At 41.0% G+C, this 23960-nt stretch overlaps 1 protein-coding gene across 7 annotated transcripts in view; it reads right to left on the bottom strand.

The window, feature by feature from the left end:
- The window catches only part of CMIP (c-Maf inducing protein), a 137959-nt gene that overhangs the window by 5774 nt on the left and 108225 nt on the right, over nt 1-23960 (bottom strand). For 4 of the 7 annotated variants that reach the window (XR_007506784.1, XM_049806651.1, XM_049806655.1 and 1 more), the window contains exons 8-18: nt 21968-22113; nt 21262-21366; nt 19662-20015; nt 10828-10893; nt 9700-9726; nt 9183-9231; nt 7554-7679; nt 4876-4992; nt 3246-3386; nt 2241-2288; nt 1314-1460 (exon numbers count right to left, since the gene is read on the bottom strand). Coding sequence is in view for 6 of the 7 variants with exons in the window: in XM_049806651.1 (XP_049662608.1) it covers nt 1314-1460; nt 2241-2288; nt 3246-3386; nt 4876-4992; nt 7554-7679; nt 9183-9231; nt 9700-9726; nt 10828-10893; nt 19662-20015; nt 21262-21366; nt 21968-22113 (1326 nt within the window). In the remaining variant the exon portion in view is untranslated. The remainder of the gene's footprint in view (nt 1-1313; nt 1461-2240; nt 2289-3245; nt 3387-4875; nt 4993-7553; nt 7680-9182; nt 9232-9699; nt 9727-10827; nt 10894-19661; nt 20016-21261; nt 21367-21967; nt 22114-23960) is intronic. The other 3 variants (XM_049806652.1, XM_049806653.1, XM_049806654.1) reach the window with 3 other exon arrangements.

Here is a 23960-nt window from a genome sequence, read left to right as displayed (position 1 = left end):
CTTAACCGCAGGCCATCATTTAATTAGAATGGTGCCTTTGAAGTCTGGACTTTGTATGAGAGAGCTCCCACCCAGGCTATACAAGATGGTTATGGCAGTCTCAGCCAGTTCCCAACCACATCACAAAAAAAAAAAGCATAATGCAAGTGGTATTAATTAGCTATTTTGGTCTCAAGAACAATGTACTATTGATTGGTAATTGTTCTATTGACCCACTTCGTTTCTGCTGTTTCTAAATTCTAGATTAATGGAAACCAGGATATCGCAGAATAAAATGGAATCTAAACTCTCTTTTCTCTTTACGTAAAAAAACAAAAAAAAAAATTTTTAAAAAAATCATACAAAAAGCAGGCTCTTTGTCCAGTGAAATCAGACTCATTTTGAGAAAGAAGCATCAAAGTTTTCAAATCCAAAAGTTAGGTTGTTAGGACAAATCAGGAGGAGATACAAGACACTCTTAAAAAAAGCAATCAATCAGATTCTACTTCATATTCCCCACACAAAAAGAGGAAATTTCTGCGATACAAAAGTAGTTAGGAAAACAAAACGGGATATTTACATGACATCTGAGTGAAAAAAAAGAAATGTTGCCTTTTATGGTTGCACTGAGAATAATCATATTTTCAGCGAGCACTACAAATAGGTGCTAACAGAAAATGGGGAAAACCTATTCAGTGGAGAACCTCAGAGACCAAATCCAGCAGGGAAATGCAGAAGAAAAATTTAATTTTATAAGCTTTTTCAATTAAGAGCTGAATAATTTATTCAGTTAACTTGGCCTCTTTTTGCTTACAAAATAACCACATTCTCATTATAGTTTCCTTCTATTTATTCATTATTTGAGTTTCTTTTTGTTGCTGTTGTTTTTAAAGAAATTCTGGTTGATCAGCATTCAGGGCAATTCACTGCCTAGACTCTGTTTTGCTTGACCAGATGAGCTGCACAGCATCATTTTTTTCATCCTAAATGGGTGAAAGCTTAAGCACTTCTCAGATGAACAGCAGCACATGTACTGCAAAGTACACAGTATCAACAATGCCTAACTGGAACATTCAACCCAAGATATCAGCAACCTTTTTAAAATTAAAAATAAAATAAATTTAAAAAAAAAAAAAAAAAAAAAAGAGACAAGAAAAAGAAAAATCAGCCTCCAAGATAAGCTAGACCATAGAAAGACCCTGTAAAAATAGCATGACGACAAACTCATTCTAAGCAAGCCTCTTCACACGCTCTTCTTGTGCTGACGCAATGTAAAATTTCAGAATTAGTCAGCATTGGTTCCTGCTCTGAGTTTCAGTCTGCAAAGCACTTACCTGAGTTGACCACAGGTTCAGCTGCTTGAGTGAAGGCAGTTTAATGAGGTGCTCAGCACAAGCACTTGTCACATTGGTAAAGGCCAGGCTGAGGTTTTCCAAATTTCCAAAAGATCCCGAGCTTAGCAAGCGGGCCAGGTCTGCATCCTGAAAGCAAACAACAGATTGATAAGCAAGATTGTTGACTCCTCAGCCTGCAATCATCTGCAGTGGTGTCACTGATACTGTTAACCAGCAAGAGTTGCACAATTATACAGCTTGTTTACAGTAATAGAGAACCACACAGAGAAGTTTCTGTTTGTTTGGCAAGCAGCTGGGCTCTTGTGGCAGCATTGCTTCACACACCCTGGGAAAAATTTATCCAGACATTAGGACAAAAATTTTCTTTGCGTGCGTATCCTTACGAGACACGAAGGCTTCAGTGTCAGAGCAAATGTCAAGGATGGGCCTTTTAACTTAATGAAGATTTCACTGCAAGTTCTAGATCCAGACTGTGTTCAGGACCATTACCTGGCCTTAGTGAAATTAGTTTACACTAGTTAACTGGGTTTACACCAGGCTTAACTGCAATAGTGATGGGTCTCTTTCAGATTTTCATGTGTAAGATCCAGAAATGGACATTGTGAAGTCTGCTTTTTTAATGCAAAATTCTGTCCCCAAATCTACCATTAGATCCTACTGTAAATTCCAGATCCCACACAAGTATAAATCTGACAGTCTGATGCTTGTACTGGCATTGGAAACTGCTCTACAGACCCAAGAGCAGAAATGTGCCCTTACTTGTGTAAACTCCAGTTGTGTTGACAGAGCAAGTGGAATGGCTCCCCTCTCGACTGACCAAAACCACTGTGCCACATGGCAAACATAAATCAAGTGTTTAAATATGGAAAGACAAAGCTTGTTTTTCTATTGACATGATTAACTTACCGTGGACTTGGATGGCAGTGTTAACCTTGTGGGACCACCTTTTCTTTGCTGTAAGAGAGAAGATATTTTGGTTAAACAAGTTGCCGTTCTACATTTCAGACCAACTGAAAAGTATAGCAAGCTTTTCACTAGAGCAAACCCTGCTCCAATTTCAAAGCTTCCTGCCAGCCCTTCCACCTCTTCCCTGCTTTTTCTGCACTGACAGATTTTTTTCTGAGTGTGCTAGATGCAGGCCTGCTGCTACCCAGGGGACGTCCACTAACCGCAGCTGGTGGTCTTCGTGCCATGGGTCAGCATTCTGTCTGATTCAGCCTGCCATTACTTGGTTACTTTCACTTTAATGGAAACAGCCTTAAAATGCTGGACTAAGATAGCAAAGGGGTTGAGGCTGTGCAGCTGATAGTCATTTGTTTGACTTCAAAAAAAAGCATATACTTTTCAGGCTGGGAGCAGGGGTTAAAGAAGACAAATATAAATGTGAAGAAAAGGAAGACTGTGGGTATGTTTGCATAGGTGAAAAACTGCTAATGAGAGCAGATCTATCTGCAGTCTGTAGATCCTGTCTTTAAAATCAGGAAAAAAATCTTTTATTCATAGGCTTTAACTCTGAGACCTAGACCTAAAGACCATCTCAGTGAAATGTTGTGAATGTCAAAGCATTAAGAAATGTTGGCCAGCACTAGAACCATTTGCTACTCATAAGTCAAAAGGTGGCAGAATTTGACAAGCTGACTTGTAAGATCTTAAGACAGCAGGATTTCACCTTTATTCTTTCACACAGATTCTAAGCAGGTTATTGAATATCATTCATAAACATAGTATGGGATTAGACATGTCAGTAAATATCACACAGTACATATATTCACAGCAAAATCCTCCAAATACTGCTCCCATCCTGTTGTTAACTGGGAATTTCACACCCTGCTTGTCTTTCTTTTATCCCTCCATTTCTGGAGAGTACAGACCACAATGTGCTATGGCAATACTGCATGCAGGGCGACATACCAGCTCTTTTAACTCCCTCTGCCTGTCACACAGCTGTTCATACATTCTCTTTCCCACGTCTGTGCTTTCCAGGGTAGAGATGATCTGGAGCTGGGTGTCGTTATTATCGATAATGTTGTATTCCAGCATCAAACACAAAATCTAGCGGCAGAATGAAAGAAGAGTGGTCACTTCAGTGCTTATGTTCAATTTCTTCCAAATATCCTAATTACATTGGGCATGCTAGTTTAAATTACTGGGTAATGTTTTTAGAGCATGCATTATGCAGGCTAGAATAGAGGATTGTGGCAACATTTACTGACCTTCCAACGCAGGAAACCAATTTTTTATTCGTAAAGAATGAACTCTAATCTCTGAAAGTCAGCCTATCTACCCTGTCTTCCATTAGTGCTCATTCCTTCTGACCGAGCGGTGCAATTACTTTACATCCATCAGTCCTGGATGATGGCTTCATGCCACAGCCCTCTTCAGAACAGGTACAATCGATCCAGTATTTCCCAGGTACACTGGCTAGACTGCAGATTGCCTGGCAGACTTGGGACATTACATACGAGCAGTAGAGCCAAGCAGTTCTCCAGGTTCTGGATTTTCTGTCCCTAAGTGCTGGGGTTTCTGTGCAAGCAGAATGCATGGGAAGTGTATCCAGCCTATGAGGCAGGATGGGGAAAGGCCAGAGAGGCTCTGAGAGAAGATGATGCTGGGAGCTCGCTGCTGGGAGCAGGACATCCTCCATCTCATTGGGAACATGCCTGACTCACCCCTGGGCAAAGGGCAGCCAGGGGCAAGCTAGACACCAGGGGATGATTCCAGTGGGTCACATGGGCTTAGGAGACAAGCTGCCCCCTCCACGCTGCCTTTGCTTTTCAGCTACATATCACGCCATTGCAATTAAAATGCAAAGTTTTTATTCCCTCCTTAATTTCAATTATTTTAATGAAAAAAATCAAGCAACACTATATTCAAATTCATGCAGCACACTCTTATTTACTGGATTAAATTAGCATGCACAGATCTAAGTCAATGAAAAATTGTAACTCCTTCTACCTATCTAACCACCCTCTACTTCCATTTAAAATATATGATGACATTTATCAAGAAACTTTTCTAAAGAAACCCATAAAAGTATGTATAAACTATTAGTGCAACAAAAATAACCCATCATAAGCACACAAAAAAAGTGTATTAATGCAAGTAAATGTTTTGTAAACGCACTTCTTGTGCACTGTTCATTTTGCAGGTGGCAAGACAAGCCATCACGGAAAGACGTCCAAGACAATTTCGTCATGGAAAAGCCTTGTGGTTCTGAATTCTGACCCCTCCCCACAGCCTATACCATCACGTCCATTTATTTCTCATCTTAGCCGCTCCAACTGAATTACAGCAAACAGTCTCTTTCTCCAAAAATTCTTGCACCCACCTTTCATGTAATTCACACCCATATCTGCAGAACAACAATATTCCGTTCCACTTAATCAAGAGAAACACAACTGCCCATTGCTGGTGTTTGATATGACACAAACCTGAACTTGGCTTCTCTAGTAGCCCTGTATCTAATTCTAGGAAAGGCAGTATGAAACCGAATCTGAATACTACTCGTAAATCAATATGACTACGTATGTTTAGGGCTTACCTCTACCATTGTCTGGTTACCCCTCAAAGCCAGTAGCATGCAAGGTCCTAATTTATTTTCAGCCAGTGAAAGCAGGAACTTCTTTGTTTTATAGCAGGATCCCATTAAAATATGAACCTATTTGAGAAACAGAGCTAAAATTAAAGGTGTAAGCCCAAGAAATACATATACCTCTGGAAGGGACATTGTTATGCAGTCAAACAAATGTATTTGCAACAAACCTAAAGAAAAGGAGGCCCTCATTACGATTATGGTTGCAGTCTCTCAATGGCTTTATTGCTGATTGGAAGTGACTTTCTGAAAAAGGTGATGCCTAGTGAGATCTGAGGGAGCGGGTAGTTTTCCTCCATAAAGGAGCTCAGCTGACAACCCAGAGGCCTGATATAGGCTCCCCGGGAAACATCAGAGCAGCTGTGCAATTGCCCCCATCCCTAGTAACATGATGAACCCAGCCCCAGGGGAACCACAGGCGATTTTGCTTTCGCATCTGTTTGCAGTTCAGTTTCTCTGGAAATGCCAGCTGGTGAGCAAGGGTTGTGTGGGCTGGATGTCTAGGTAAAAGGCAGTGGTGCCGGCAATCTGCTAGCTGAACACTAGCCTTGGTTAAGGGGTGGTGACGGACAAATTCACCTGTTCAGAATGAACAGACAGGAGCTGACTGGGAAAGGAAGGAGCGCCTTGAGAAAATCCAGCAGTCCTGAGCCCTAAGTCAGAGATGACTTAATGTGCTTTCATGCTCTTGGGTCGTAATCTTGCTTTTTCCCTTTTGCTCAGTTTTCCCTGGAAGGAAAGAAATGCTGAGAAAGTGCCTGAATAAGACTCCTTGGAGTCCACTAGCTGACAAGTGTCCTGCAGACTCTATCCTACCTCCAGAAAGCATCAGATGATATCACATAGTAACACCTATGGCAGAACTGGAAAGCCACTTGTACAAATCAAACATAAGAGTCTCTTCTCACAAAAGAGGTTGGCAACATTCTTTCCCATTTAAAAGCCCTAGAGATTAGCTGCAGAGAATTTCAGGTTCCTAGCTGGAAGTCTTATTTTATGGCCCAGACGGCTGATTCACCAGCTTGCTGGCAGAGCACTATGTGAGAATTTGTAGTTTCCAATGACCTGAGCAGTAAGAGCTCCATTATGTAGATTCAACATCAGCACTTCTCTACAATAAGCTTGTAAATATGTTCTGTGGTCCCCCTGGTTCATGGTATTGTCTGGACTATGTTCAATACTGCTGAAAATATCACAACCATGCCACGATGGGGTCAATTCTATGCACGTCATGTGCTACCATGCAATTCTTCTTTCTCATGGCTTCACTACCAGCAAGACCTTTAGAAAACAGAACACCTTTTTTTCTTAAGTATCCATCAGCTCAGGTGGCCTTTAAAAACAGTAAGCTTCAAGGCAAAAAGGTTTTCATTTCATGCAGTTATCATTAAGATTTTCTGGAGGTTTATTTGTGCGACGGAAAACACTGGCACACTAGCATAATGTAAGGTCCATCTCGGAACAGGATGTTTTTCAAACTTTATGGTTGGTCGTTAGCAGCTCTTTAAGTATTTATCAACATCCTTGCAAAGGGTACAGAGTACTGAATATTAATGTGTATTAGTATTGTGCTTTCTCATGCACACCATCTCCTGATGCTCATAAATATCTTGGACCACAAGAGCTCTCAGGAGAAATGATATAGTTCTAAAGAAATTTTTTTTGAAACATAAAAGACATAGAATCAGTGAAGGGGGATGAAACCTTCTGTGAACAGTCTTTGTCCATTATCTCTTTCAAAGGTATCTGATCCATCTGAATTTAAGTTAAGAGTATAGACAGACATGCATGTTCTTTACATCCCAAAATGTTCGGCATGTGGGAGATGCAAAGTGTTGATCCCCCAAAAGTCACACTTCACTGTATACCCAACAGCCAACTTCAACCAATGTTTTTCCCCTTATCAGGGGAAGGAAGTAATATAATTTTGTTCTTACTTGTTATATGGAGAATTAATACACAGTGAGATCTACGTGACTTGACCCAGGCTGCACAGGAAGACAGTGCCACTGCAGCATCAGTGATGAAAACATGTTACTTTCTGTCTAGCTCTTCTAAGAGTTACAAAAGAAATAACTGCAGGAAATGGAATGATGGTTTCTAATCATACCTCCCCACAACAATGAAATTTGGCACAGAAACTGCTAACACATTTTTATATCTATCTATCTATCCATCCTTTGATTAATTCAATGTTACTGTTGTTTTTAAGTTCCAGAATAGCCTATAAATGAAAACTATAGATGTGGATGTGCAGAAGAGACTGTCTCCCCTATCTCCCAGTACTCCATATTCTCTCAGAGGTTTTTATACACACATACAAACACACATATTTATAAATACAAAAATATATACATACATATGCACACACATACACGCATGGTTTTGTGCATCTATACTACCAGTGAAAAAACACGCCAAAGTTCAAAAAGAAAAAGCCAGTATGTTAACCAAGTTGAGACTGCAAGAAAGTTCAATTGATTTGGTGATATAAAGATTTAGGTTTCCTGGTGAACACTTGTGGTTTACAGAACCCTGATTTTGATAATTTTTTGACAAAAGCAAGTAAATGTTGTTACTGCCAACTACACATTAGCTGCTTGCTGCAGAGAAGTTACTAAACTCACATTATTGCAGACACGTACCATACTGGCAAACAGCTCTCCATCATCATCACATGCCACTCCTCCAGGGCTGTAGAGCTGGAACCAGCCATCTTTCCCAGCCCGCACACTCAGCAAACATGAGTGGACCTGCCAAAAAGTGAAGACATTGGAAAGGTTACAGCTCCTGCCAATAATCACCAGTGTCTCCCACACTGAGCCAGAAGAACTAACTGCAAAACTGGGAACTGCTGGAAAGTTCATGGTTAATATTCCAATCTACAGACCTGCAGGCAAGTCTCCATTCACAAAATCCATTTTTTCAGTATAAACAAGGAGGGAAGCTGTATCATCATTAATTGCATGGCCTTTTTCATTCCCTTTACCCAAATCGAACACAAAATGGCTCTTATCTTAAACAGCTCCTTTCACTAGAAAAAAAACAATGACCAAAAACCAACCAAACAAAAAGATTCACATTTCTGAGCTTCTGCTATTTTAACCCACATCCTCCCAGCACGTGTCTATACTTCTGATGTCATCTGCACAACAAACGCAGTGGCTGTTGGCTTCTCATTCCAATCATTAAAAAATTCTTATTATTCCTGCTATAATAAATTTTGACCAGAGTCAGGATGAAGGAAGTCCACAAGGAAAATTCAACAGGGATATGTAAGACAGAAGTTAGACAGAAGAACTGGCACCAGTGAGCAATCATTAGTCTAAATTTGGCCCACTGCAGAGATTACTATACCTAGTCCCACAGTTTAACAGAAGAGTCGTAAATAAGCTTTTTTTTTTTTTTACTTTTTTTTTCTTTTCCCTTGAAGAGACAAATGTTCTATTTCAATTTTTGAGGGGAGGTGGGGGAGGTAAAGTCCATGCTCTTTCCTTTGGGCATGTAACACTAGTGACAGATGAAATCCTGGTGCCATTCTAAGACAAGAAGGTGTCTCTTATCTGACAAGGATGACTACTACTCACAAAGGCTAAACCCATGAAAACCAGGCATTCTGGGCAATGATGATGACGACACAGCCTCCTCACCCCCACTCTGGGGGAGCTTTTTTCCCTTTATGCCAACACCAAAAATTAATGCGGATGAGAAATTCCCTCTGACTCAGCCAAAGCTGATGATGTTGAACAAGCTACATGTGCAGCTATGAAGCAGTCAGCCACCATGAGGCTACAGCTATGCACTCATTCCAGTAACACACCTCCCACCCCCTTTCTCCTGCTAATTCACGAGAATTATGGTCATTTGCACACAATGTAACTGAAGCGCAGCTAAATAAAACCTGTTATTTTGTAACCTGTATGGATCCATGGATTTTGCTTCCCTTTTTTTGTATGAAAGATGCAAAGCTCTGAGAGATTCAACAGAGTGGGAAAGTCTTGCTGGCTGCAGTTTACTGTAGAGCAAGGACATCAACTGATGCTAGACAAGGAGGTCACAACACATATTTATACATAAGGCAAGAAACCATTCATACTAAGACCATGTGCCCTGAGTGGCTATTAGTCCCTAAGAGACTTAAGCACAGCAAAACCACACCATGTTTTGAAACAAACTACTTAAGGAGAGATCTTCTGAACAAGTATACTTGCAATCCCTCCAATTAATACTCTTGTGTAAACTGGCAATAAACTCACTTCTTGCCTCGGGTCTTCTGCAAATCTCTGAATCACGTATTTCAGCTCCCTGAAAAAAAAAAAGTTAAAAGGACAAGAATAAGCAGTTGGTGGTTGCAGTATTCACACAAGTGTCACATGTCTCTTGGATTACACTTTCAACAATATATATTCAAGCTCTTTAGAGAGAAACAAGTTGAACTGCTTCCACAGGAAGGAAATATGAGGTCTAAAAGTGATTACCAAGGACACTGTCTATTCACAATAGCCTAGAAAAGCTTTCAGAGATGTGCAGTGACAAACGCGTTTGTAAATTCTATCAGCATCCAGTGTCTTTAGTCCTTGGGCTCCTTCCGTCACAGTAAATTACAAAGAAAACTATATCTTTTTATTGCTAACAGAACATGCTTACAGCACCTCACAGATAAAAAACATTAGAGACACAATATTGAATAATGCGTCGTTGCTATTATTGACTAGTACAAGTATTTTAAGTAATTAGCCCCTTCAATAAAACAAACAAGCCCCACAAACTTACTTTGTGAATTTCTCATGTGCAAGAGCCCTGAAATTTAAAACAGAAGAGCATGACGATTTGGGAGAAGGGATGAAGGAAAAAAACCCCAACCCCAACCCAAAAAACCAAACAACCACTTTTCAATTCTTTCCAGATAATAAAAGGATTTGCTAAGCAACTACAGCACACGAGACAAAAAAAATAATCTTTCCAAAAAAGATCAGGCAAAGCGTCCTTCATTAATATAGGGGGAAAAAAATGAAGGGGTGGTGGTGTGTGGAAATCACTTGGAACAAGTTCTGTAGCTTTTCCTGAGTCCTGACTTAGACAAGGCTCTGACTAACATCAGCGGGAGCTCTGGGTCAGAAGAAAGTAAGTAAAAGACTTACAATACAGCTATGAACTACAAATGGAATTTTGCCTACCTCCAAGAGCCAGGTGAATTCTTTAATTGCAATGCAATTAAGGTATGGTCACAACTAATTAACATCATACATCAGTAAAGCAATTAATGGTCGTTCTGTGAAGTGCCTTGCATCATGGTATGGTTTACACCTCCCCCAGGACTCACATTTGACTTGGGTAAATGATGTCTCTGTTGCCTATCTCCAAGCTCTTGCTGTAGCCCAGGTTATCCTGGCATGGAGGATTAGACCTCTCTGATTCAAGACATCAGGTCATTAGGGGATATGATAAGCTAGCAAATTGTACAATTATAGGTTGTAATGTTTGTCCATGGAGGTCTGCATTTTATAAACACTACTGTTCATTAATAGGTTTCTGAGGGAGCTTCGCTGATCCATAGGGTAGCTTCTTCATTTAATGCAAAGTACAAATGATACGAGTCTCTGTGACGCCAGTAAAGTATCCTCCTCCACTAAATCTCTTGCTTTGCTTTCCTCCTCACCAGCTTTCCTTCCTTTCCTGTCTGCCTGTCTCTAGTTAACCATTTTTCTCTTCAGGATCATCTTAAAGAAATGGGGAAGGAAGACGAAGATGGGCAAGTCTTCACGTCCCTCTGCATAAGCCAAAATCAATACTAGAGGCAGAAAGCTCCTATTACCATCAGTTTTTACTTGACATTATATTTCACCATAAAACAACAGTAACAAGAATAACCCAGTAAATACTAAGACAGTGCAAACTTACTCCTTGGGAAATGGGATAGGTTGAAGCAAGCTGGCTAGAGCTGGTCTCCAGTCATCATAGTCTGACCTGAAAAATGAACTTTTTATTAACAGATTACCAAATATTAAATATGGTTTGTCAACAGTTAGTTCAAGGAGTTAAAAGTTTTTTACTGCAGGCACCAACAACCCTTCTGTTTTACTGAGACACTCTAAAGATCCACAGTGACATTTCCCTTTCCATTTTCAGCACATTCTCCACTGAGGCACAATAAATCTGGTATTTACAATGACCTCCAGAGAGGCCTTCTTTATGTCAACTTAAAGACATTTGCTGTTTATGAAACCTGTTGACATTTAATCACTAAGTTGGTACAGCAATTACCAGGCCATTGCTATTTACAGCTCTGCATTTAATTGAAAAAAAAATTATTTTTTTTTGCTATAAGACATACACCCATTTGTAAAAAAAAAAAAAAAAAAAAAAAAAAAAGTCATACACCCCCAATCCATTTTTGACCTTGGCACAAAGGAATGGGTCAATTTAAACAGTACAAAGTCTTTAGCTTAAGAGGCAAGAGACTAGAGAAGGAAGCACTGTCAAAATCGTTAAGAGTGAAAGAGGACAACTGAGGACAACCACAGCAGAGAGCTCAGGCCAGTGGACCCAGTAAGAAGTGTCTCCTCTCTGTTGTGTTAGCACCACAGCCCCCATCTGAGGTATTTTGTTTTCATCTCTGCTGTCAATATACAGAACTATCCTTCTAAGAGGAACCATCCATAAGGGGATACTCATGTGAACTAGGATAAAAACAACGTTTTGCTGTACAGCATGCACCGGTCAGCGCAAACTAATCTGGCAGCATGTCATTGCAATCTACCTGCAGAATGCCAGCTGCTTGAGCACGTGTGGTGAAGCAGGTACGGCTTCTCATGTAGGAATGGCACTTTGCACGCTGCCACCTCTCTCCTTCAAATGATCTCAAACATTTAGTGGTTAGTTGGCACTAATTAGCTGCCGTACCAATGCACTACATAAAGGGTACAATCGTTGTAAGAAGGATGAAGTGAAGAACACAGAATATAAGATAATTTGGCAAGTCAGCACCAAAATGGGGCACAGAACCCACCAGCCAAAGCACAGATCCTGGCATTGCCTGCTAGGCCACTCTCACTCCAATTAATACCAATGAGTACACACAGAAGTAAATGCAGTAGATCTCATATGGGGTGAAACACCTTGGGATGTCTGTAGAAGACAATGTAGAAGAGCCTACTGCCTCCTCTTATGGCTGTTACCCTTTGGATTTCAGTTTTAAAAGCCAGATTATTGGCTGCAGCTTACTGCAAACTTGGCACTGAAGTGTGGTGTTTCTTTAGGAAGGAACGAAGTGTAGTGTTCCCAAATGGACAGTATCTACTGATAGCATTAGAAACAGACAACATATGCACAGGAAGCGTTCCAAAATGATGCATTTTTTTGCAAAGAGAAGGTTCTAGCCCAGACAAATTGAAGATGAATGCATTTCCAAAAGTCTCATCCATTTTTTGAACCACATAAACCAGAGATTTCCATAAACTAATAATACACATGATGTTGGACAGTCCACAAAGGCATGCTCATGGACATAAAGAAAACTTACGTGCATGAGCAGGGTACTCTTAAGAAGCAACATGCAGAGAAATTTTAACTGAAGGGATAATCATGATGTAAAAATCAATCAGGGAGGCAGTTACCACTTGCCCAAGAGTAGTATGAGTTCAGGTTACAAAAATATATAGCATCTCATGCAAGTAACCAATCCACAAGAGCAACTGTGATCTGATAGTAGCTTAACATATTAAAAAACAGATGAATGCCACACAAAAGCACTGCAGGATGGGTTGGTAGCTCTTCTTCCATACTGCTGTGCAAAAGTCCCAAGTTCACCACAGACGCTCTTCCACGCCAGGTGGAACCTAGCACAAAACTAAATGCCTACAATTTCAGTAGGCAACTTCAGCAAGTGGTCCTGCCCTTTTCATGGCTGCATTACCAGATAATCCTAGCACGTACTGTCCAGTCATTTCCTGAAATCCCTCTACCAAGAGGCCAAGCACCAAACATTTTGTTGAGTTCAGGGAGCTGTCTCTCCCCCAGCTGCAGTTGTTAAACAACCATACAAGCACTTAGATACAAGGCTGGGGCTTAAGGGCAGGTAGTTCAGCAATTGAGGTGGCACTGGCCAGGCAAAAATTTCAGTGCTGGTTCTCTTCAAAACACCAAACAAACAACATTTGAGAGTCTTGGTGTCGTCCCCTAATAAATACAACTTGTTTATTTTCCTCTTGTTATCTTTAGCATTTGATGCACGAAGCATAGCGCCTGTGAAGCTACAATAATCCAAAAAGGAAACCTCATGCCCTTGCCAGCTGCACTAGAAGCCACTGAGCCTAATTTTCTCCTCCATCAAAAATTCTGTTCTCTGGTTCATATTAGGAGCAACTCTGAGATAAGTGGTTTTACACTAACCTAAAGTGAGGACGAGTCCACTGCAGATAGAGCACTTTGTGATCACCCATTCACAAGGTTCTTTGCAGAGACAAAAATACCCTTACCTTCTTAGAGACTAAACAAATAAGGAAGATGACCAACATTGTTCAGTGCCTCAGAACAGTAAGACAGGAAGCAGGACTTCATCACAAGGGGTTGTTTTTCCACTTTGTGTAAAGTGAATATTGTGAAACACCTGAGAATGGGACTTGTCATATAAACTGAAATAAGTCAAGGAAACCTCTGACATAGCACCACTAAGATGAGTTCTCTGGGTTCTTTTAACAAAGCTCTGATTAATTAAGGCTCTCTACAAGACTATTTGTTGTTTCTGACCTACAGACAAGTTGAATGGGTCAGTGACATAGAGCTCTGACCTGTGTTCAAATACATCTGAAAATCTCTTGTTTACCTACTAGGTCTCTGTAGGAGACAGATGATGCAACCTATCTATAGCTGCAGCCATAAGAAGTGCCAGAGGTCTCTGATCCACACAGCCCGGGTTTCACTGCGTTTGTTAGGTGTGAGGAACATAGTCCAGACCACAAGAAGTAGTCTGACTTTGAGCTGGCACAATACTTCCACTCAAACATCCACCTCTGTACTCAAGACGTTGTATGCTCGTCCTGTTACCATTTACATCCCCAGAAGCAGTCTGTCCTGCAGTGCTGTCCTCTTGGGATCACTGCTGTGCCCAAGCCTCAACTCACCTTCCACATCACAGCCCCACTTCTCCCAGGTGACCTCTGGGTGCAGCCTGAACATGGGTGAGCCCTGGAGAGCTGATGCATAGACCTCTGTGCCAGCACTTGGGTCCTCAAAGAACTGACAAGTCTAATGAGCAATCTTTTTTCTTTTATTTTGTTTAACTATACATACCCTTTGGAAATTCCTACTAAACCAGTAGCTGATTTTACTCTAAAAATGACACATTTTTATTGGTAGATGCAAACAACTTTAAGAGCAGATTTTTTGAGCAGGAGAGACTCAGAAGTCATCAATTTTTCATGGCTGATCTTCAGAGGAAATTGCAAGAGGAAGAAAAAAGCTGCTTTATAATAGACTAAGACCAAGTGAAACACTGCAGACAGAATTGAACAGTATCACACTCTGACTTTTCTTGAAGCTGGGAGTTACGTATGGCATTCATTTGCAGAGCAGGTCTGTGAGAGGGCAGTGAAAATAAACCATAGCCTATTTTCCTAGGAGGAGAAAAGAAAAATCGTCTCCTGTGAAATATATAGAGTTTGGTCACATGAGTGGGACCTGAACATAAAATCTACACAGCCTGTAATCCATTCAATCTGAGCTAGGAAACACGAAACAAACACAGCACAAGAATAAAACTAAACTACTTATTAAAAGCCTACCGTGTTTCTCCTCCTCCCACCTATTCCCTTTTCAAAAACATTTTCCTTCTGTCTGTGCTCATCTCAAGCACGCTCTTTTTTCATTTCAGACAGTTGCTTTTTTCTTTTTTTTTTGGTCCATTCAAAGCTCTAACACAAGACAGAAGTGTTTGAAGCAGGGAAAGAAAGGAGATAGATTAGCTCTGGCTGCAGTTAACAACCACCACAACGAGCCAGACAAAGAGGCCATGCCAGGAAGAGGAGGGAGCACAGAGCTAGAGGGAGAACTTGGGAGAACGCCTGTGACAAACTCCCTTTGGAGCTCTTCAAAGGGTGCTGGGCTGAACGCTCACACTCATCACATAGCTTGAATCCCAGGATTGGCCTTATAAAAGCAGAGGGGGAGAAAGACTCTCTGAAGTACTCACTGGCTCTGATTTTTGCAGGATTTGCAATTTTAGGCGAGTAGCACAGCAGTCAACTTGCAGCCCGATCTATGGGTTCCTGGGAACTGCGTGCTAGGCTGGAGGTCAGGGTGCCAAGTGAGTGAAGGCTGTCAGAGCAGTCACCTGCTACTGCACACAGCTTTACTTACTCAGAAACCTTTTTTAGGGGATTGGCCAGAACATTGGCCAACCATAATAATTAAATAATCCCCGGCTGCGGTGACTTTGCCTTTGGGCCATTGTCGCTATTGGCCTGCCAACATAATACATTTTCCTTCCCTGGGATCACCTTTCACCAAAATGAAAACCTGCCCATATGTCATGTGCGGCACAAACAATCCAAAACATACTAGCAGCCCAGGGCAACCCAGATAAACATGACATAAGAGAATCCACTTGGGATATTCAGAGCATGCCACTGACCTATTGGGGAATGCAGAGAAGGCAAGGGAAGCTCCAGTAGGCGCTTGCGTTCAGAAAGCTGTTGGTCTTATCACAGAGAGACTGAGAGCCCCAAGTCCTCTGTTTTTGGAGGATAATAAAGAGACAAGGAGCAACTACTTGGAAGCAGCTTGTTTCTCCAGACTAAGCAGCTTGACAAGATCAAAAATCTTTTAGGTAACTTCTCTGTTATCAGATAATAACAAGATTACTGAGACCCACAGATGTGTACCTTATCCCTTCTTTCCCTGACTCTAGGTCCAAATCCTCTGAAATGCACGACAGAAGGTTTAGCTCAGGGCTCCAGAGCAGGCTGAGAAAAAGTCCCATCAGATCCCTTGTCATATAAGGCACAAGCCTGCTATCTGCAAAACAGTGAGTTGTCTTTTCGTGTTCAGCCTTCTTTTGAGCTGGGCTTATTTGTTTTTTCAAAAGAAGAAAACGTAGCACCATTGAACGGCCCTAAAAAGGTCCTGCCCTGGCTGCTGAGAACAGAAAAGGCCTCCACTGCTCACAGTTGGCATGGTAGCATCAGGAAACAGCAATGCAAGTTTGCCCAAAGAATCCAACTCTACCCTGGCCACACAGGCCCCAGAGAGGGGTACAAATGTTTGGACATCTGGAAGGACTCTTGCCACTACAGGCAGCCATGGGAACAAAAAAAAAAAAAATGACACAGACAAAGGGTGACAGCTTATAATACATCATCATCACAGCCACAGCCTCCCTAAGAGGAGTCTATTCTTGCAGCCAGTTTAGTTTGCTATTTGTTGATCCAGATTTCACTACAGGCACAGTTTAAGTATTTCCCCCACATATTGGGTGTTGCCAGGGGAATCAGCAGGGTCCTTCAGGTGACAGACAGACTTTCAAGTTATCCAGTCCAAGGAAGAGGACACACGGCCCATTTTACTGCAGATTTCTCTAACCACAGTTGTGCTGTTCAAGCACAAGTTTGGCTGTACAAGAAATTCTCTAATGCATGGAAACATTAACATGCGAGTAGGAGCTGGACAACACTAAGCAGGTCTCAGAGCCTCTAATTTAATACAATGAACAGAAAGATTTTGATTAATTTAGTGCATTTTCTACACACCAGTTTAAGACTTGTAGCATTTGGAAGGAACTGACTGGCATCAATAACACCATCAGACTCCAGAACGCATTAGAGAACATTGACACAGAAGTTTGATCCACTTTTGAGTGCAGGACAAAAATACCATGTTCCACTAGAGACTGTGTCTCCTTTAAAATCTGCCTAGACTTTGGGTCATCTGCCAACATCTTTAAAACCAGGATTTTCTGTTTTCCTTTAGTATGCAATAGTTGTATTCTGTTACTGAGCTACGTTGGAAAAAGGGTCAAAGACATTCTTGGTGCTGTGATAACAACCACGCGTGAACTTTCTGATCTGCACATTTAGCCTTCTGTGCAAAAAGTGAGGTGTTATGTGCTTATTAAATAATTGCTGTTACACTTTTATCAATATTAGAAGTGGGTTTTTTCCCCAAAAAAGAAGTACTGTGTAAGAGTTAGATGAACAATAAAATGTCCTCTGCTGAAGATATTGTTAAGAATTCTTATTTGCTAGACTTTCAATAATTAAAATCTGCCTAAATAAATTACTCCCTGCTGCCCTAAGTTAATTATGTACAAAAGATATCATTGTTGGTGACTCTTTTGTTTTGATGATGATATTGAGTCAGACACCTAAAAGAACAATTAAATTCAATACTAAGCAACTTATTTATGTTTGGCTTACCACTGTTGTTAATAAGAACATTATTTTAGTGACTGCCTGCTGAGAGCTCAGCTCCTGGACAGCAGTTGTTTTATAATTAATGTTTTCTTCCTACTAGCATGTTTCTTCAACTCTCTTTCTTCATATTCTCAGTTTTTCAAAGTATAGCAATAGTATTTAGTGCATCAGAAAGCCTTTGTTCAAGAATAGTTTGAGCATGCAAGAAATCAGCATCACAACAGCATTGTTTTGCATTTTTGTTAATAACCATTAGCCTTTCTACAATGCTTTTCCATCACAGGTTTCAGAGTTTAAAAAACAATATTCAAAACCTTTACCTATATTTTATGGATAAGGAAACTGAGGCACAAAAGTAAGCAACCTATCTAAAACCTCCTAGTAAGCCAGTGGCAGAATGAGGAGCAGAATTAATTTCTGCATTAATGCTTTGAGGTCAGGAAACAATCAAGGGATGAACAGGAATGGAAGGGAACCCAAATCAGTAGAGCTACAATATATACCAGCCATGGCTCTGCCTTAGAAAACGTCCTATGTTCTCATAGGTTGTGATTTCTCAAGCAGGGTGTGGACTCTGGCAGAACAGTCTGAGGAGAGTTGCACCAATTTTGTAATATTGCTGGTCCTTCACTGTACACATCCTATGGGTTTCACTCTTCAGAATTACCATTGTACAAGCTGAAAAAGGGCACAAAGCTATTCCACACCTGTACGATAACAATAATAGATTTTCATTTTCACTGCTGCTATTGAAGAGCTTGATGACCTAGCATATCAAATGTTTAAAATTTGGAAAGACTGTGAGGAATAACATGCCCATTTGTGAATTTGTTTGTAAGTGTGTGTCAGCTGCATGATGAAACCAAAACTGCCAATGCTTAGTGAGTCAGTATCTAAGCCAGCATCAGGACTGAGAGAGTTCATAGTGTTTAGGGAAAACATCTAGAGTCAAGGGGATGGCAATAAATACACAATGTGTTTAAATGTAGCACCTGGGTGCGTGAAGACTTACAAGCCACCAGATGAAGCAAAGTCAGATGCTGTGCCTTTTTAATGCATACATTTTTAAAGGCAGAATAGTCTAAGCTGGGGGAGGGGGGAAATAAAAATAAAATCAGCCTTCAGCAACTTCCTGCTCAAGAATCTATCGGGAACGGTTTCTTGGATTCACCTGTCCTGCCTCCAGTTCTGAGTGTGTGCTTATGTATGTATTTGCAAGCCAGCTCTGCAGTGAGTGAAAGAATTATACTGAAAATTAGTACTATGTATTTTGGAGAAAAAAATATGAAAAAGTGGGACAAAACTTTCACAAAATCCTCAATCATAGTAGTTGGACTTCACTTAATTCCTCAAGAGCGTACATCCAGATTTGCTTTTGACTTCAGTGTAGCCACATGCTCATGGTTTACAGCGGAGTCCAAATTTCACCCACAGTGTCTTGTATTCTAAAAACTCAACTATTACTTCATTAAGCCTTACGTTGTTTAAAAATAATTAATGTAGAAATATAACCGTTTGCCTAAAGACATACTGCAACTCAGTAGCAGAGCTGGCTGTCAAAGTCAACAAAGTTGTTTTGGGTTGTTTTACTGCACTTCTACTACAAGCTTCCATTCTGGAGCCCACCTTTTGTGTTACTCCATTTATTTATCCAGGAGAAAAACAAGCTTTTCCTGAAGAGCTTTTTATTTTATATTCCTCTTGAAGCTCTTCAGAGGATTTGCCTCCCAGGAAACCACAGAGCCATCATTTTGTAAATGCTACTTGAGCATTTGTTCACTAATACCAGTCTGCTGTACTAAAGCAACTGGTTGACTAATAGAGGCTCCACTCTAATACAAGTAAACCTGAACAAGTCAAAACTTCTACAAACTTGTGAAGAGAGAACGCCTAAGTGAAAGACACTGACCTCATCCAGCTCCTGCTGAAGCCAGGGGAGCAGTGCTGCCTATCACTGCACAGGCACTGAGCCTAGCACAGACCTCTCTTTTTGTCTGCCTCAGGCAATCCCAAGAGCATTAGAGGAGACAAATGGATTTATTTTTTTTTTGGTGGGCAAGAACAAAACAGAAACCACTGGCAGCAACATCCCGTCTTCTGTAATATGCCTGAGGCTCACTGTACAAGTAAGCTTTCCATTTTCATTTTCCTAATGCTATTTTTAGAACATATTGGCAGTGCCAGATGTCTCTTTCAAAGGCTGGACTCTCTAGAATTGAAGTTAGATTTATAACCATGTGCAGATGTAGAAGATGACAGGCCTGTGGGAAAAGCCCCCCATTGTTAAGATGACATTGTTCAAAAAGCCTGTTTAAAATAGTTACTCACAGCATCTTGAGTATTTCAACATAACAGCCAAGGATCCTGTCTGCCTGGGCACTCAGCTCAATGCTCATGGTGCTGCAGGTAGGACTGACCATCAAGCAATCAATCAGGTTGGGCTCACTGTCATTGCCAACGTTGGCTGTCATCTTCTGATTAGCTGTGTTGTTGCGCTCCACTTCCACATGGATCTCATTTGAAGTGACAATAACTGGTTTGAGACGGGATTCAGTCAAGGTGGCCTCTTGAGAGACCAGGTCAGGACTTGTGTGAAGAAGGCGGAGGGGGAGATTAGGCTTTCGGTCGCACTGCTGCTGGCAGCCATTCCGAATTTCCTTCAGGCTTGGAGAATTGTCTCGACTGAATTTTAAAAATAAACAAACAATTTCAATAGACAGACATAACAGCAGAAAGCAGGAGAGGGAGTGCAACACTGAGAAGCCAAGATCTTTTGCAATTTCCCACTGCATTTCACCCCAGCCCACCGGATTGCTTTCTTCTGTGTAATCGGATTACTGAAATCAATTAAAAATATTAAAAGTCTCCAATAGGGCTGTTCTGCAGCCCCTATTCTACAAAGATTCAAGCTTTTCATTACTCTAATTGACGTGACAGTTTAGTATAAAGGTGAACTTTCCCATCCAAGTTGTGCAAAGCTGTAACAGAATCCATGCCCAAGTATGTATCTGGCTACAGTACATGCCCAGACATTTGTCTGCAGCCCTCGTGTCTGGAATTTTTGTTGGACACTAAGCAGCCCCTGTCCGTGCTCTACCATGAGGAAAGTCAGATAGGCATAAACAAACAGGAAATATAGCAGAGGGGAACCCTCAGTGTCTACTGGAAACTGGCTCGTGTGTCAAGAACTGTGGCATCTATTTTGCAGTAAGTGAGGAATCAAATTTTCCACAATAATGGAGACGGCATTGTGAAACCAGCTCAGGTTCAAAGCTGTAGATACGCAGGGATTTATACACAACCCTTTCTTCAAGATCTCACCCGTCCCTTTGCTTTAGGTGTAACACACAATTCATGTGCCAGACAGGCAGCGAAACGGACACTGCTCCGGGTAGTGCTTAATTCCCAGAGACTCTTGTGGAGCACTCTCATCTTCTGCTGCCCTAAAAAGGCAGGTTACAGCTGCAGTCTGCCTTAGAGGAGTATCTCCACAGCAGCCAAGATCAGCATGCAGCTGGCTGTTGAGCTTCATCCTGGAAGTTACTGCAGCTTGCAGTACTTCTGTACTGGGAACTGCTGAGCTCCTTACATCACCAGCACTGCCCCCATTTTCAAGCATAGGAGCCAAACATGTGCCATAACAGAATGCCACACTCGCTGCCTCAAAACATGCCACAGTGAGTACAAGTAAATGAAGGTTCAGCATCTTTCAGGTTTTCAAGTACATAGAGTGTAACAAATACAATCACATATGCACAAAAACATGCATGTGATTGACCAGAACTCCCACATGTAACGCTAGCAATGAGCAGAGTGAGAATGAAGACATGCTCTCACATACCTACACCCCTGCTCACACCAATCTTGTTTACAGATGCCATGGATTTGGAAGTGAGTAACGTGCGGTCAGCTGGGAATTCATACTGACCTGTTGATAAATTCCTCGTAACACGAATAAATGGCTGCTAAGCAGACAGCTACAAGATTCGGCAAGACCCTGGGATGGGGGCATTGTCCAGTTGGACCATGCATGCTGAAAAAACAAAAACCAAGATGACATCATTGTGAGAAAGATTTCTGTGGGCAAAAACAGTCAGACAGAACGAGGTGCCAGAACTGGATAGACAGCCTTGGGGAATCTTCAGATGGGCCATAACAGAGAGTTATTTTAACCCTGTAAATCCCTACCCAATGGCCCTATTTATGAACAAGGCTAAGCTGCATCCTCAGTATATTTGATGTGGTATCTCTACAGTCCCCCCCAAAACTCACACATGACCGAGCATTATGTGGTCTAAAGCTAATGGGAATCTCTCTGTAGAGGCTCCAAGTCTAAATGTATGAAAAGAATGTACACACAGCAAAGTCCATTTGCTTCCAGTGTGTAACTATGCAGAAAACCCCAGCCATACCTAAGAATTAGGTGCTTTGTGTTGTTTGTTGTTGTTGGTTTTTTTTTAAGAAAAAAAAAAAAAAAAAAAAAAGGACTCTTCTAATCTACTTGCTGTTTGCCAGTACTAAAAAACACCAGCTACTCTTAACAGCTAGTTATGACATAAGCAGGGCTGGGAGAAGTAACACAGCGAAGCACGTACACAAGACTCGAAATACACCATAAATTAAATGTAACTTACCTCTGAATAAACTTCTTCACCACCTCCATTCCAGCATTCAGCTCATTCAAAGCCAGAATATACTCCTGAGTAAACAGCCGCAATCTAGGACACTTCCCAAAATCCTGCCCAAAAAGGAGAGACTCAGTGAAGTTGGTGAAACATGCCTGCAATGTACATCAAAACTGTGAGTTTTCAAAAGAAATCAACTCAAACACAACCAAATTCATTTTGTTATTATGCTGAGAACTTCAAGAGCACAGTATCACTGCATGCTGAAGTAACGTTCTTCCCACTAATAATGACATGCTTTCCAATTCTCCTCTTTCCCCCATGAAAGACGCACCTTGAAACAAAAGACATGCTTAATGAAAGAAAAAAAACCCTACCTGCACTTACATTTCTTTTGTACACTTCACTTTATACCTTTATTTTGAAATGCATTTTTTTGTTGTTTTGCATTTTTGCTTCCGCTCATAATAGCAGTTTTTAGAAAAGCAACTCAAAAATAGTTTTTTACTTCTATGTTTGACATCATATCTATTCTGCTTTTAGAGAAAAATCTTTTTGACAAGCGATCAATAAGTGATCAACTATAAAACCAGAGATCAGTTCTTTCTCCAGGGATTTTACTCCAGCTACAATGTGAATTTGACAGGTAAGCTCAACAGTCACTTACTTCAAATCCTGCAGTTGGAAAGGCACCTGCTAACTGAAATCTTGCATCTCCTCACATCACCTGCTATTTTTAAATGTGAAAGGAGTAAAATCTGCTGTCTGGTGCATGTTATTCCACAGCACGTTTCTTCACATTTACACAGGTGTAACCTTATTACACAGGTGTTACAGAACTACAAAGCTAAATTTCCAAGCAGTGAACAAGGCCCACTGAGGACAAGTAAGCCGTCCCAGTATCCCGCAAGCAGCTGGCTGTGGAAGAAGAGTCATCCTGAAAAAATAAATGGCAACTGAAATTTTAAAGAAATGCCACAAGTGGTAACGAACTGGTGGTCTATAAAAGGGAAGATACACTTCCAAAGCACTGAAACCTTCTGTTACTTATTTTGGTTTCAGGCACTTCTATAGCACAACCTATATTAACATCTCATAGGTGTTACAGCTAGAGAAAATTACCAAAAATGTGAATACAAGCCTAGGCAGAACAATGTCTCCTTCAAGTGTAAGTGTCACTCTTTGCTAGTACTGAATGGCTACCTGGTAACTTCACCCAGCAAAGGGACTGCGGGTGATTCCACAGTTGGTATTACAATTAAAATCATTAAACTTCTAACAACTCCTCCTGGCAGGTGCAAATACACTTGGTTCAAGGGCATGAGACCCTGTGTGCTTCATATATCATTCGGTGCCATTTAATTTCATGAACACTCCTTGCGAGATAGCTTTTGCAGTTGAAATTTATTAAATTTTTCAACGCATGTAGGTGTCATAACTGAAGTTAGAACAAAAGTCCAAGAGATCATAAAGAGGATGTAAATGCTGACTGCTCTAAAATAAAGTATCTCTCTAAATATCATATGATGCCCTGTCACCATACCTAGGTACAGAATAACACACGCTATCAATATTGTTTGCTCCAAAAAAAACCCCCAAAGCCCCAATAGTGCTTATATTCAAACATTTGGGCTGAGCCTACAAACAGCTGAAACTCAAAGGTACTGACAGGTTGCTGAGCACTCTCCAAACAACTCAGCATACAATAGTCTCCAGTCCTGCCCATAACCAGTAGTATCAGCAAGACAAAAAGCCATCCTTGTTCTTTTGAGATTTGAAAATGATAGATAAATGAAGCACTCTTCCCCCATTTTATAGGTGGGAAACTGTGGAACAAAACTTGTCGTGAACTCATCAAAGACCACGGAACAAATTAGCAGCAATGGTGGGAACAGACAGCTAGGTCTCCTGCTCTAAGTACACCGAGTTGCACGGGGCCTCCTAAGGTTATAAAATTTACTGCCAACAACACTGTCCCCCCTAAAGGATAACTTTATTTACA

This window comes from Accipiter gentilis, chromosome 7, assembly GCF_929443795.1.
Source record: "Accipiter gentilis chromosome 7, bAccGen1.1, whole genome shotgun sequence".
Taxonomy (NCBI): domain Eukaryota; kingdom Metazoa; phylum Chordata; class Aves; order Accipitriformes; family Accipitridae; genus Astur; species Astur gentilis.
This window is presented reverse-complemented; position numbering and strand designations above follow the sequence as displayed.